This window comes from Dermochelys coriacea, chromosome 10 (genome assembly GCF_009764565.3).
Source record: "Dermochelys coriacea isolate rDerCor1 chromosome 10, rDerCor1.pri.v4, whole genome shotgun sequence".
Lineage (NCBI taxonomy): Eukaryota > Metazoa > Chordata > Testudines > Dermochelyidae > Dermochelys > Dermochelys coriacea.
Window position 1 is genome coordinate 62,733,601 of NC_050077.1, and position 15,533 is coordinate 62,749,133.

Consider the following 15,533-nt stretch of genomic DNA (forward strand, 5'->3'; position numbering starts at 1 on the left):
GAGGTGGGGTCGCCACCAAGTATCGCGTCCAGCTCTTTGTAGAACCAGCAGCTCGTGGGTGCAGCACCAAAGCAGCGGTTTGCCTCCTGTACCTTGTGGTAGGCGTTCCGCAGCTCCTTCACTTTGAGCCTGCACTGCAGTGTGTCCCAGTCATGGTCATGACCTATCTATCCATAGGTGGTATAATTCCTGCGTCTGGAGTGCAGCTGGGACTAGACAGCCTCCTCTCCCTAAATGCTGATGAAGTCCAGCAGCTCGGCATTGCTCCAAGTGGGGGATCACCTGGTGCCTGGAGCAGTCCTGGTCACCTGGAAAGATGCGCTGAGACCACTGCACGTGTCACTGAGCAAACAGGAAAGGGACTTCCAAAGTGCCCAAGAAATTTAAGAGTGGGGATGATGGTTTGTCACCTGAGGGCAGGGCAGTAGGGTTCAAATTGATTGCCAGAGAGGCGAGAACCGGCATTGTGGGACACCTCCCAGAGGCCAGTCGCAGCGCTGTAATTGATCAGGGTGTCTACACTGGTACCATGGCACTGTACCCCTGCGCAGAAAGCCTCTTGGGGTGAACTTTTTACAGCACTGCAACTGCACAGTTTCTGCGCACTAAGTGGCTTGGCAGTGTGTACACCTTGGGAGTTACAACGCAAAAAGCTGCTTTAGTGTGTAGGAACTTGCCAGTGTAGACAGGGCCTAAGTTACTCAGCAACACTCCTCTCTTGCAGATTGTCACTAAGTTTAGAAGAGGAAGATAAAAGAGTAGTTGGTGAAATTTCTTTCTTTCTTTTCTTTTTGGGATAGGATGGAGGGAGATGTCAATATTCTGGATGTTTCTTTTTCCACAGAAACATTTAAGTCTCTTGATTTTAAGTGGTTAATGAACCCACAGTGTTCAAGGGAATGTCACTAAACATCACACTATGAATAAAGATGTTTCCCCTTTCATTCCGTTCCGACACCAAGAGGTAAATATGTCTTTGTCATACCATTTTAACTTATTCTTTGTTGAGGATAAAAGTAATTTTGAATATAGTTGCCACATTCAGGATTGTCACAAAGGCAGTCTGGGTGTTCCCATGCATTCCTTTCCCTTGGAACCGCAATTTGGAGCACTCTTGAAAGAAAGTCTGGTCCCTCCCCCAGATATTTACTGGTGCTGCATGCATGTGAAAACCACATATGATAGGGACTGTCATAAACCTACAGCTAAGGGTAGCATAAAATCCCTCCTTTACTTGTAAAGGGTTAAGAAGCTCAGATAACCTGGTTGGCATCTGACCAAAAGGACCAATAAGGGGAGAAGATGCTTTCAAATCTGTGGGGGAAGGTTTTTGTTTTGGGCTTGGTGTTCTCTCCAGAGACAAAGAGAGAGACCAAGCAACTAATCTAGATCCTACTGAATGATACATCTAAACTTACAGAAATAGTAAGTAATAGCAAGGAAATGCGTTAGAGTATCTTTTGTTTTAGCTTGTGAATTTTTCCTGTGCTAAGAGGGAGGTTTATCCCTGTTTTTTGTAACTTTGAAGTTTTGCCTAGAGGGGAAGCCTCTGTGTTTTGAATCTGATTATCCTGTAAAATTACCTTCCATCCTGACTTTATAGAGGTGCTTCTTTTATTTTGTTTTTATAATAAAGTTCTGTTTTTAAGAACCTGATTGGGTTTTAGTGTCCTAAAAACCCAAGGGGCTGGTCTGTGCTCACCTTGTTCACCTATTTGGTTGGTAGATTATTCTCAAGCCTCCCCAGGAAGGGGTTTGGGGGGATATTTTAGGGAAACAGGAACTCCAAGTGGTCCTTTTCCTGAATCTTTGTCTAACTCACTTGGTGGTAGGAGCAGTACCCATCAAAGGACAAGGAAGGATTGTGCCTTGGGGAAGTTTTTAACCTAAGCTGGTAGAAATAAGCTTAGGGGGTCCTTCATGCAGGTCCCCACATCTGTACCCCAGAGTTCAGAGTGAGGAGAGAACCCTGACAGGGAAAATCACACTTTCTACAAAAAAAGAAAAAAAAAAAAGAAGGGGGATGGGGGGTTAAAAAGAAGTATGAGGTGTCTTGTTTCCATATATTGTATCTAGTGTAATTTAAGTTCTGATATTTAGAATCAGATTAGTTTTTAAACATTGATTTATATATGATGTGCAGTGAGAATAATTTCTGTTAGAATTTGTATTATTGTTTTATTTGGCAATAATCTTACCTGCTTTGCTTCCTTAAGAGTCCTGCCTTACTACAGAAATGTCCTGGACTTGTTTTATTTTTGCCATGACTAAATCCATCTCCTGGCTTTTCTGAAAATTTTCAACTACTTTCAATATCTCTCATTCCCATTGCTAACTCTGGTGGTGTCTCACCTAGTCTGTAATGAAGTCCATTTTTATTTTGCATCTGAAGTGTGCTTGTATTTTTATGGGGTCAGAATCCCGAAAAATAATTCAGGCTGATGCCTAAAAAGATTAAATCACTCTCTGCAACTTCTTCTAGTTATCTGAAGGCCTTGTGGTCTTACTACACCTGTCCCAGAATGGAGCAGTAGAGGTCTTCCAGGCTGCTTAGAGCAGCTGTATGGGATGCAGCCAATTGGAGAGAGGTTGCAAGGAAGCAGCCAATCAGGGTCCAGCAGGCTAGTATAAAAAGAGCTGCAGGGCTAGAGTAAGTTTAGTTGCTGCCTGGAACCAGAGGAGTGAAGATCGTGCTCTTTGCTGGACCTGCAGGATCTCGGACAGAACAGTTGCTTGCAGGGACCAGGGGAGCAAGAAGGAACTCCTGGCTGGCTGCTGGGAGGGAAGCAAGAAGAACCCCCTAATTGCTAGCAGGGACTGGGGAAGCAAGAAGGGGCTCTTGGCTGGCCATTGGGACTGAGTACAAGACTTCAGCCCTACAGTAAGAATGAAGTGTTGGTGAAGGTGAAGGGGCTGCAGGGAAATGGCCCAAGGAACAGTAGCAGCGGTAGTGGACTTAAAGGGGACGCAGCAGCAGCTGCTATTCATAGGGTTCCTGGGCTGGGACCTGGAGTAGTGGGCAAGCTTGGGTTTCCCCTCCCCCATTAGGCACTAGGGAAGTGGCCTAAATATTGAACAGTGATAAACCCCAGAAGGGGATCTTAACTGTTAAGTGAGCCAACTGGAGAGTTGGGGACAGAAAGGGCAAAGAGTCTCCAGGGAAGAAACCCTGGGGGCACGGCACCGTACCAGAGTTGAGGGATTATTTGAAGGCTAGCCCAGAAGGAGGTGCAGGACTGATTAAGGACTGAGCCCAGGGAGGGCTGCAGACCAACGGAGGAGTGGTAGTGGGATAGGCCCCTATTGGACTGTTTAAGGACTTGAGCCTGGGAGGGCTGCAGGCCAACACCATCTGAGGGGTACTGAGATAGACCTTGTTGGACTAATAAAGAACCTAAGGCCTGAGAGAGGGTTGCAGGAAGAGAAAGACCAATGGAGGGGTACTGGGATAGGCCCCTATTGGACTGTATACCCCAGAAGGGGTTTGTGATCCTTTTTTATATACCGACTGAGTGTAACTTAGCCAGAGGGTTGAGTCACTGAAGATCTACCTCAACCAGAGAGAGAGAGAGTGTCCAGGCACATGCACTCGGCCAAGGGGCGCTCATGAGAGGTGGGTGCCACCCCATTACAAGAGCATTCCATTAATTGCCCATAAAACCAGATAATCTCTCTCACTAACCCCATTCTACTGACAGAGGATCCAGTTTTCATATTCAGGCCCAAGAATTAATCTCTTAGCTGAGCACTACTGCCTTCTTTGCCATGTTCCTCAAAGATTAATAAGTTAACATATCAGATGGCTCAGCCCCATTCATACGCATCACATGGCTTGGACTTGAGATTCAGTATGAGCTGGGCTTTAGCTTGCTCCATAACTGGTGACAGCTAAACTAATAAACTTAAATGACTGGAACAGCATCATCTTATAACAATGGTCATGCCAAGTATGATAACACCGTTCACCATATATCAGTGGTCACAGCTGACTTTAAGACTGTAGAGAGACAAGGTGAGGTAATATCTGTTGTTGGACCAGCATCTGTTGGTGAAAAAGACAAGCTCTCAAGTTTACACAGAGCTCTTCTTCAGGTCAGGGAAATGTCAGAGCTAAATACAAGGTGGAATAGATTGTTTGGCATAAGCAGTTAACACATATTGTAAGATGTGTGCATCCATGAGTCTGAGTTTCCACTGTTTGAAGAAGAGCTCTGTGTAGCTAGAAAGCCAGTCTCATTCACCAACAGAAGTTGGTCCAATAAAAGATATTACCTCACCCACTTTGTTTCTCGCATATGCTAAGAGACCATTCAAAGTGAAGTGGCATGTTATCACCTCTGTAGTTGTTGGACAGAAAGGGGGGTTAGTGGGTTACAGATTGTTGTAATAAGTCATAAATCAAGTGTCTTTATTAAGACCATGATTTTTAATGTCTAACAAGGTTATTAATTTAAGCTCCCACGCTCATCTTTTGAAAGTATTATGCAAGTTTTCTTGGAGGATGAGGACTAAGAGGTCAGCTGTGGAGTGATCGTTTTGTGGAAAATGTTCACCCATGTTTGATATGGTGTCTTTTATCATTTTCCTCTGAGTTTATTAAAGAGCATAGTCATTGTTTGGTTTCACCTACATAGTTGTTGGGGCATTTACTGTGCTGGATGCATTATACCACATATGGTGATTGGCATGCAGAGGACTCTTGGATTTTGAAAGGTGGGTTTTGGGATGGGGTAAGTGTTGATCATTGTAGCAGTGGAGGTGTCTGCTTTTACTTTTATCCCGCACCAAAAGAAGGCATTGAGCTGGTCAACTAAGTATGAAATAGGCTATGTTCCTTCTGCAGTAATACTGTGTGTACAATAGAAGAAGCAAACCTTTAAATACTCATGCTGAATTATGATTTATATTTATAACGTTTGGTTTTTATTTCTAATTTCTATCTGTTAGCAATGCAAAATACCTCAAGTGGTTAATGGCTCAAAACGGAGGCTTTGTGAGTCGTATGATCTGAGTGGATTGATAATTATTGTAGTCTGCTGATTTCATGTGACCTCGGATAAGATCATGAGGTATGAAAAAGTGCCTGAGAGAATCTTGTGGTAGTTTTTAATGACACAGAATTCCAGTTGTGCAGTTGTGTGAGTTTTTTGATTTGTAGGTGGAAAAGGAAGCTCTAGAGTCTCTCCATCCATTGTTCTGCCTCCACCTCTTTAGAGTCACTATTTGGATAGCATTAGTTACTGCCTCTTATCAACACAATGGAAATAGCTGTACTTGCTTGAAGTGATCATATAAACTCCTGGAAAATTTAGTTCTATGTGATTCTATGCCAGGTATTTCTTTACATGATTCTACTGACCCTGCAGAAAAGTCCAGAGACTGAATCAAGCCTAGTAAACGATTCCATATGCTTGTATTTAATCATTCTTTGTGGTTCTTCAGTGATCCATCTAAATGCAAGCTAATTTGTTCATAAGAATTGTTCTACTTGTTCTGTGAATGGTTTCTTATTCTGCTTTGTGGCAGTTGTCCATTCCGCCCTCCCCACCCCAATTCAGACTTAATTTTGTAGTGTAGACATGACCTATGTCGACCTAATTTATGTCAGCATACAGCCACTGAAGTTATTCAATCACTTGTGTGTGTGCATACTTGTGTTAGCGGTGTGCGTTCTCACCAGGAACACTTGTATTGATTGTATTGTCAACATGGGGCATAGCTGGATGGCTCCTGAAAGCCAACAACAGTCGATGTAAGCAACGCAGTGTCTATTCTGCTCAGGGAGGTGGTGTTACTAATTCGGCTTAGAGAGGCACTTAAGTTGGTGGCAGGAGCCAAATTTAAGTGAGGACACTTCCACAGCTAGGTTGATGCAAGGCAGCTTATGTCGACCTAACCATGTAGTGTAGACCAGGCCTTAGTTTTAACTTGTGAATTCTCAGAAACTAAAGGTAAACTGCTTTTTAACAGCCATCTAAAGTGCAATCATACTTTAAGATCCCAGCGCAGGACGAGCTTTTCAAACTTGATCAGTTACACCCAACCGTTTTCACCAGGAATCTGGCAGAGGATAAAAAATTTCAGAGAGCACCTCTCAGGATTAGAGGTTTGCTGGGAGTTGAACTGTACTCATTTTACTGATATGTCTGCAGATTTTTATTCTATTTTGACTTTCAGTAATTCATAATAAAACTGCTGCTCAGGAATTCCCCATCAGGTATGTACTGATGAACTGTGGGCATAGCATCCAAAGATACGTTTCCGACCATTCAAAAACACTGGCTAGTAAAACACAGTTTGGGTTACCAGGGCTCTACCTAAAGATATCTGATTTGAATGGTTTTTGTTGTTCGTATCATTGACTAAGTGTGTTTTGGATAAAAACTCCATTTAAACCATGCAACTAGTGCATCACTGGAACTTGTTGTCTAGGTAATTTCTGTAATTGCATCTTTCTGGGTGTACGTGTGTGTGTGTGTTTGCTAGTGGTCCATTAGAATGAGCAAAATTGCAGCAGTTTCGAACCTATAACATACTTTAAAAGGACTAAAAAAATATTAACTAGGTATCTCTCTGGGAAATAAAGCAAATACTAAGGAGTTAGTGAAGGGTATAGTTAAACCTGTGTGGTCATCCTCTTGCAGTTTTCCATTTCAATACTTTTCCGTAGTGATTTAGAAATTCATATTGAACTTTTATTAATGTAATGTTTCAGAGAGACTATGGAGCAAGTGCACTGATAGCATAAGCAGGCACAACTTCACTGAAGTCCAGTTGCTCCTTATTCTCCATTATCCAATTCTCTGTTTAATTTTAATTCTATCTTTAGGCTGGGATTTCATGCCCACTATAATTCGTTGGAGGAGTGTGTTTCCATTCAGAGGGTCAGTGAAGACTTGCAGGTTGGGTTTGATTTTTCATTTTAAGCATTTGTGGGCAAGTAATGGAAGGATGTAGAAGGACTTGGCTCTTCAGATCAACTTGTCCCAAGGTTTGAAGAAAAATTACTTGAGACTTATTACTTATTACTTGAGTCTAGACAGCTAGGCATACTAGCCAGATACAGAACAGAGGGGGAAAGAAGCAGCAGAGTGATTCTCATATTTGAGGAGTTGGCCATTTGGGGTTGCCATTTCTAGATAAGTGAGTTAGTGATTTCACAAATTGTTGTTCGATCTTAGTCTCACCAAACAAGATTTGCATTTTTAAGAAGAAAAGATCCCAAATGTTACAACAAAACTAGCCCCCTAATACAAGGTCCTCAACTGTTACTGGAAACGTTCTCTATTGACTCTCCAGAAGATACTTTAGGTACTTCCCTTTCTGGTGTTTTCCGCTCTTTCTTTAGACTCATTTGGAGAAAATTGTAACCAGGTTGATCCCCGTTCACAGATACAAGTGATTGGACATAAGTAAAGTTTGCTTCTTTCCTAACAGCCTCTTTAGTTGAAGAATGGTGTGAAGCAATGTAGAACCGGGGCCATGCATTCTGTTTGTGTCTGTACAGCATCTAGCACATTGTTGGTGCCACCAATAACAAGGAATTAGTAATAATTAAAAGTATACTGGGTACTACATGTTATGCATATTTAAGCTTTCAAGTATTGTTATCTTACTGAGGACTTCATTCTAATGGAGCAGATCCACCCTGAACTGTTGAGACAGTGTATATAGACCAGCTGCCTTCATCATTCCTTTTTTCCCTGACCAGCTTTAGTCTCCAAGACTTACTTTGATAATGAAGAACTTGAGATGGCTTTCTTGATTGAGTATCATCACTATCAGGGTTATGACCTACCTGTTGGCCACTTTCCGCTACTAGGACATCTTGGAAATCTTCCTGTCTTTCCACCTTTGTCTTTAAACAAGTTGTTGCCTTGGCACAGTTCTGACCAATTCAGTGGTTTCCATTACTCTAGCCTGGATATTGCTGGTACCCTGAGAGAAAGATAATATAAAAGTCAATGACTCTAAAGCTTTATTATCATCCAATCTTATATTAATGAAGATTTTACCACTAACTGTATACAGTGCTGTCAAAGTCTTGCGTCTCCCTAACTCTTTGAGCTGAATAGTGACACATATATACACCTATTGCTGATTGTCTGCATTAAACTTATTTTCTGTTGAATTAGAGTTCAGAGCTTGTGAAATAGTATTAGGCTAAAACTTGGGGGAACACATTTTCAGTTGAAGTCAATAAGAAATAGAGTCTCTCTTCACAAGGATGATGACAGTCTCTATGGAATAAGTAATGCTGTTTCCATCAAACATACTATTAATTATAAAAAGATAATTCCATCGTTTCACTTACAAGACTGTATGTTTATCAAACTCTGAAAAATCATTACAGTGTCTGTGAAGGGCTTTGAAGATATAAAAAGTGCTAGGTATTATTCAGTAAATTTTCTACAGGGCCTGATGTTTCCACTGGAAAATCAGGACATGCACACTGTCTGGCATAATTTATTAATACTGGAAGGCAAATCACATGGTATAGCTGTCAATATATTTCTCAAAGCTACTGTAGCTCAGTTACTCATTGGTCCAGTTACTCATTTTATACCTTAGAAAATTTAAAGGGATAATTATGAGAAATGATAATAAAGGACACAAAACTAAGACACTGACTTGGAGAGAGAACACTAGGGTGTCCTGATTCTGTAGCACACAGCACCTATTTAAGTTAGTGATAGTTTTGTGTGGTCTGCTCTAGGATTGGACCCTGTCAAAATCCAGGATGACCATGAGGGTTTAATATAAAATGATGCTGTTTATGATAAAGAATGCCCTGGAAATCAGTTAGCAAAACAGTTCTGCTAATTTGACAAAGCCGAAATATTATGAAATTATTTGATATTTATAAGTAGGGACATCTCTCTTTCTCTTGTTCCCCCCTCGACCCCGCTTCTGCGTCTTTTACCAAGGTATTTTCTGTGGCGAGGCTTTCAGTATAAACAACAATGATCAAATCATAGATTAGAAAGCTACAGCATTATTCTCTTAGCCAGACTTTAATATATCCTTGAGCTTATCTCATGTGGAAGACTCAGCTGGCATGGGCAACCCAGTTTCCATGGTGATTTATGTTCTGCTTTCTCCTTCCCTATGTAGTCAGACAGTAAAAAATGGTACAGTTTCTATTCTTTTGAATAGATTAAACGTGCCAATTTCATATTGGCTCAGAAATGTGTATTTGGAGGCTGACTCTCAACATCAGAAGCCTGTTACAGAGAACTCCATGCCATTTTATTAACATGGAATTAAGACTGTAACACAATTAATACAACACCTTGTCTGCATCAGAAAACTCTTCTTCATGTAGTCTAGAGTGAAGCAAGCCTATAGCACTTTTCTTGCTAAGTAATATTATAAATGCTCTCCTCAGTGAAGGTCTGCTATTCTCCCCTGTATAGTCTGTCTCTTTTGTATGTATGAATGTTTAAATGATTAAATGTTTAAATCCAAACATCAAAACATCCATTCTCAAACTTGTAAAAATGAATTGAAAACATTTTTATTAATACTTTTATAAAGCTTCCCCACATACTCACCACTAGAGCCAATATTGTGGGCCTGCACACTGCCTAACCATATCAAAACAGTGTTTAAAAAAATGGATAATTTCCCCTCCATAAACACATGCTATTTCCAACAGATCTCAAAGATAGACTCTAACAGTGTGGAAATGTCAGTTAAATCCCTCCAGCTTTTAACCCAGTTAAACCATATTGGGCTATAGATCAAAGAAGATTTCTATGATGCAGTGTAGCGAAAGGACTGTCTGTTTTAAACCTATTGCTGATCAAGCTTTTTCTTAGAAATTAACCCTACTTTTTTCTCCATTGTCTAATTGGAATGTGGTTTTTTTTAATGCAGAAAATGTATTCCTACAGTAGATAAATACTGAAGAAAAGTTAATAGGCTTCATATTTTTATTTAATCTGAATGAAAAAAATTGACACATGCCTGTTTGGAGATCAGTTTTACATTGACTAAGAGTTCCATCCATTGACTTTGGAATGTGGGCAAGTAACTCTTTAGTAAATCACTCCCTTTCCCAGATTAAATATTTATTCAAGTGCTGTTTGCCTCCAACCAGGTCACAGAAAATGTCCTGTATGAGCTGCAGTATTCCACACATGGGATAGAATAGGAAGATTGCACTGGAAGGCTAATCTAAAGGGCTCAATATCTCCTGACTTGACTAACTTTTAAAGTGGCACTTCTTCAGCCTTGTGCAGAGGGGGTGCCCATGGGACCTCTTGCCCCTGAACCAGTCATCATCTTTAATACACAGGTGTAGCCTGTGGAAACTACTTTTCTTAGCATGCAGCACTATGGATTGATTCCGAGATCATGCCTCTCAATTATTAAGAATTAGTGGGTGAAATCTGCTCTATTTTATGCCAAGTGTGCGGTGCAGCCCTTACGCTTCTGACAAGTTGCCAGTGTAGCATCTGGTAGAGCAAAATGTTGCTGCACCTGATCTAGGGGGAGATTTTCAAAGGTATAAATGACAGGCAGTTAATCTCCACTGAAAGTCACTATGTACTCATAGGTTTCAGAGTAGCAGCCGTGTTAGTCTGTATTTGCAAAAAGAAAAGGAGTACTTGTGGCACCTTAGAGACTAACAAAATTATTAGAGCATAAGCTTTCGTGAGCTACAGCTCACTTCAAATGCATCCGATGAAGTGAGCTGTAGCTCACGAAAGCTTATGCTCTAATAATTTTGTTAGTCTCTAAGGTGCCACAAGTACTCCTTTTCTTTTCACTATGTACTCATATACACTAAAAAGTGCAGTAGTTATTGTGGCTGTGAACATCTTTATAATACTGAGTCGATATACAGCTTAACCATTTGAAACTAGTACAGAAAAGTGATCCAATTGGTTGTCACAATCCAGTTATCAGAGAAATCTTTTGTCTTTGTATAGTCTACACTTTTCTGATTAGTCAGACACAGCTATTTCAGGAATGGTTTAACTAGTAAGCAATTTAAATGTGAGGGGATGCTTTCTTCAGATTTTTCTTCTCCAGTTCAGAATAATGTATTTTCACAATAGTTGATGTGACTGCATACATTTCATAAGATTTTGGCCTAACTAAATATTTGAAGAATAGAAAATGCAGCTGGACAACGTGAAAAGCAATGTGATTTTATGGAAAATAGGTCTCCTCAAATTTGGGATTCTTTTTTGATGATATCACATGTTTATTTGATTAAAAACAGAACTGGTTTAAAATTTTCAAACAGAACAGTTTTTCATCAGAAAATGTGGATTTAACGGGATCAAAATGTCCATAGGCAACCAGGAAGGCTATTTGGCAGGTGGGCAGACTCCCTAGCTACCTGGCCAGAAAGGCTGCCCAGCTGACACATAATACATTATATAAAAGTGACCTTGACATTATTTTATTATAAATTTTAATATTATAAAAGTTGAATAATAAAAATCAGTTTGCCCTATAGATAAGAACAAAACTATTTCAGCCTTATCAAAAGGAAATTAAATGAAGCGTTTCAATTTTTCCAAAATATTGGAATTTTGTTCTGCAGGACATTTTGAAATTCTGATTTTTGGTATGTGTCATAAATTTTTTGTTTTTTTAAATTTTAGAATTGCCAGCACAATGAGAATTCTGGATTCTGGCCAGTTCTAGATAACGATAATTGTGTTGACACCATATAATTTGCCTACTGTAAGGCATTTGACTGAGTCCTGCATGACATTCTCATTAAAAAAAGAGCAGAATACAAAATCATTGTAGCACACGTTAAATGGACTAACAACTGGCTAATAGTTGATCTCAAAGTAATTTATAAAGGGGGAGTTATCATTCAGTGCGGGGTGAGGGAGTTTCTAGTAGGCGCCATCAGGGACAGTTGTTGGACCAGTTCTGATATATTTATCAATGTTTGGGGAAAAATGTAGTCATTGCTGATGAAAATTTGCAGATGTTACGAACATTGATGGAGTATTAATTGCTTATAGATAAGGCTACGTTTTAGTCACAGGTATTTTTAGTAAAAGTCATCGACAGGTCACAGGCAGTAAACAAAAATTCACAGCCCATGACCTGTCTATGACTTTTACTATACACCCCTGTCTAAAACTTGGGCAGGGTCTGCCCGGGGCATCGTTGGTGCTGGGGGAGGACAGCCTGGGACCCCCACTGGTGTTGGTGGGGTGTGGGTGGTGGTGCATGACCCAGGACCCCACTGGTGCTGGGAGGGAGGGGGTCGGCGGAGCTGATAAGCTCCCTATCTGGCTCTGCGCCTCCCCCCCACCAGCAGCAGCAGAGTTTGCTTGTGGGAGGGGGCGGGGGGATGCGGTGAGGTGGGCTCTGGGGGGCTCCCTGCAAGTGGCAACATCCTCCATAATCAGCTCCTAGGAGGATGCATTACCAGGCAGCTCTGTGTGCTGCCTCCGCCCAGAGCGCTGGCTTCGCAGCTCCCATTGGCCAGGAGACGTGGCTAATAGGAGCTGCAGGGGCGGTGCCTGCAGGCGGAGGCAGCACGCAGAGCTGCCTGGCCACACCTCCGCCTAGGAGCTGAGCGAGGGGGATGTTGCCGCTTCTGGGGAGCCCTCCAGGTAAGAGCCGCCCAGAGCCTGCCTCACCCTGTCCTGTGTCCAAACCTCCTACCCCCCTCACACCCAAACTCTGCTGCGGGGGGTGGAGGGGTGGCCTGAGACTTCCCCAGCAGCAGCCAGTATGACTGATGCAGGGTCTGCCTGAGCTGCCCCTGAGCCAGGCACACCGTCCGCTGCAGAAGTCATGGAGGTCACAGAATCCGTGACTTCCGTGACAAATTTGCAGCCTTAATTATAGGGACAAGTTCAGTGCTATAGAGTAATCAGGATTGCTTATAAGCTAGGCTCCTTTAAACAACATGCTTTTTACTATAAGCTAAATGCAAGGTCATACACCTAGAAACAAAGAATCAGACCACTGTCTATCATGCTGACCACTATTGTCTCATTGGAACAATTTACCAAGGGATGTGGTTGATTCTCCATCCCTTGAAGTTTTAAAATCAAGATTGGATGTCTTTCTAAAAATAGGCTCTAGCTCAACCACAAGGTATGGGCTTGTTGCAAGAATTACTGAGTGATTCTTTTTTGATATTATTTGTTTTGTGTCCTGCAGGAGGCCAGACTTAGATGATTATAATGGTGCCTTCTGGCTTTAAAGCCTTTGAAAAAGATAATATGGGTACCAAATCTCCTGCTAGGAAGGCTCTTTCTATCAAGTACACTAATGAACAAGGTGTATTATTGGTTTTTTTATCATCCTCTGAGCCATTTCATTTTGTGCAATATTGGAGCTAAGAAATGGGAATGGTCTGACCTGGTGGGGAAGCTTGTATGATCCAAAGCTAAGTATAAACCCTGAGAATCACTGGTACAATTAATTGTCAGTTAGAAGTGGATGAATCAGAAGGTTATCAGTCTGTGACTTAATTATTTGAAAAAGTTGCAGCTTCTTCTTTATGCTTTTAGTGATACTAATTAAATGCTATGGTTGGAATTGTCCCCTCACTGATGCACACCTGAAAGGAATAGTCATTGTGTGGCTTGCATCTGATTTTGATCCCTTCTACGGGAGCAGGAGGAAAACTGTTAAGTTTGGGACATTTAGTATTTTTAAAGTCTGAAAGACAGAATATTAACATAGATTAAAGTCCATTCATTCTTGTTTAGAGGAGAGCATTCTTTTAATACTTTTGAGATCGCCTGTTTTAAATTAGCTAACAAATGCAGTAGCAACAAAGGAAAATGGGTAGTGGCTTTTAAAGCTGTAGCTTATGTTACTCTGCTAGAATTTACCACAGAGATACAGATGAGTATTTTACAAATAGTACAATTTTGCTATATTCTAGTCTTAGTCCTAGTTGCATACAGGTGAAATTGTCCAATTCACAAATTGTTTGAATTAAATCTATTAGAAAATAAATTCTTGGTTGTTAAAAACATATTTATCTTGTCTGGACTTTCAGAATTGAGCTTACATCTTGCTGAAGTTATTTTTTATTGGAAATGCAGGCTTTGATGTCCTTTGTGAATAGGAAATAAAATTCAGTTTGTATGTATGTCTTTCTCAGATTAGAACAGCCATTATATTAATGATAAACATTTTAGTTTATGGTGATAGCCATTATTTGAAGGTTCAGATGTTGTCCAAATATATAGGAATAAGGCTTTTGATGCTGTGTGTGTTAATTTTACTATAAATCATGAGAAATCACTGATCTTTTGCTTGTTGATTTTGTATTGCAGCATGCTAGGGTTTGGATCCCTGATCCAGAGGAAGTCTGGAAGTCAGCAGAACTTCTCAAAGATTATAAAGAAGGAGATAAAGTCATCCAGCTTCGACTCGAAGAGGGAAAGGTAAGGTTACATGGTTGTCCTTAGGCCTACAGCCCTTGATATTGGTTGCAGGCCATTGTATACTAGTATGAAAGGTCAATATTTCAAAATGAGGCCATATTAACATATGTGCAGTCATTTGGGCTCAGAGTCTTTGAGCCTTTGTACATGACAGGAATTATATAATTGAAATGCACAACATTTATTCTCACTTGATTTTTTTTACACTCCACCTGTCCTATCCTTCCCTCATATTTTATTGTATCTTTATCTTCTGCTAATTCTGTAACTGAAGTCATCATCTTGTTTGACATCCCAGCTAGCTGCTGTGGAGATGCTATCACAAGAAGAGAGGAAACTTTCTACATATAGAAATTATGATTTCTAGAAGCTCTTATCTTTCTATTAAGCATTGGATTATTTTTGTTAAAGAAATTTAAATGTATTGAAGAGGGATGTTTCATCTAAGTTACAGTGGCCAATACACCAGTAGTAAGATCTGCTTTTAGAAACTGAACATCTACAGAAAATGTTTGTTTTAATTTGTCTTCCCTACTTCCCTGCACAAAGCAATATAGATTTAGCTTGCATGAAGATGCCTACAGTAGTTAAATAACATTAACAGAATACACAAATAGAATTGTATCTAAATAGGATGTTTTTCCGTGTTTTTTTCCAAATGTCATATGATCCTTTAAGACTTTCATATAACAATATAGATGAAAACTGAAAACTACCTTCCCAATCTGGAAGGACTCAGAAATTTCCACTTGCTCTTTCTGAAGGTGCTGCTCACTTGTATGTCACACTTGCAGAATGGAGTTGCATATGTCAATAAAATCAAATTGCATTGGAAAAAGGTGTCATTGTCAGGAAGGTTAGTGTATTGTTAGAGTTATAGTTGGTATGTCTCTTTGTATATAGAGAGAACTCTGTATTTGTATATTTTTTTAAAAAAGTTGGATTTCAATATTCTTGTTAGTGTTGCTGTCCCAGCATTCTCACATTGTATTGCATGACAACAAGATAGTAAAACTGACTGAAGCAAAGTAAACTATTTTCTCAGTCCATTCTGCTTGAAAGGAAAAAAATAAACAGCATAAATTATTAAAAATTAAATTGGATTTTTAAAATTAATGTAGTTTTAGTTGAATCTAAATT

At 40.2% G+C, this 15,533-nt stretch overlaps 1 protein-coding gene across 20 annotated transcripts in view; it reads left to right on the forward strand.

Annotated features, from left to right (window-relative positions):
- MYO5A (myosin VA) overlaps positions 1–15,533 on the forward strand; it is a 203,691-nt gene that overhangs the window by 66,442 nt on the left and 121,716 nt on the right. For all 20 annotated transcript variants that reach the window (XM_043494658.1, XM_043494662.1, XM_043494668.1 and 17 more), the window contains exon 2: positions 14,283–14,393. In XM_043494658.1, coding sequence (XP_043350593.1) covers positions 14,283–14,393 — 111 coding nt within the window. The remainder of the gene's footprint in view (positions 1–14,282; positions 14,394–15,533) is intronic.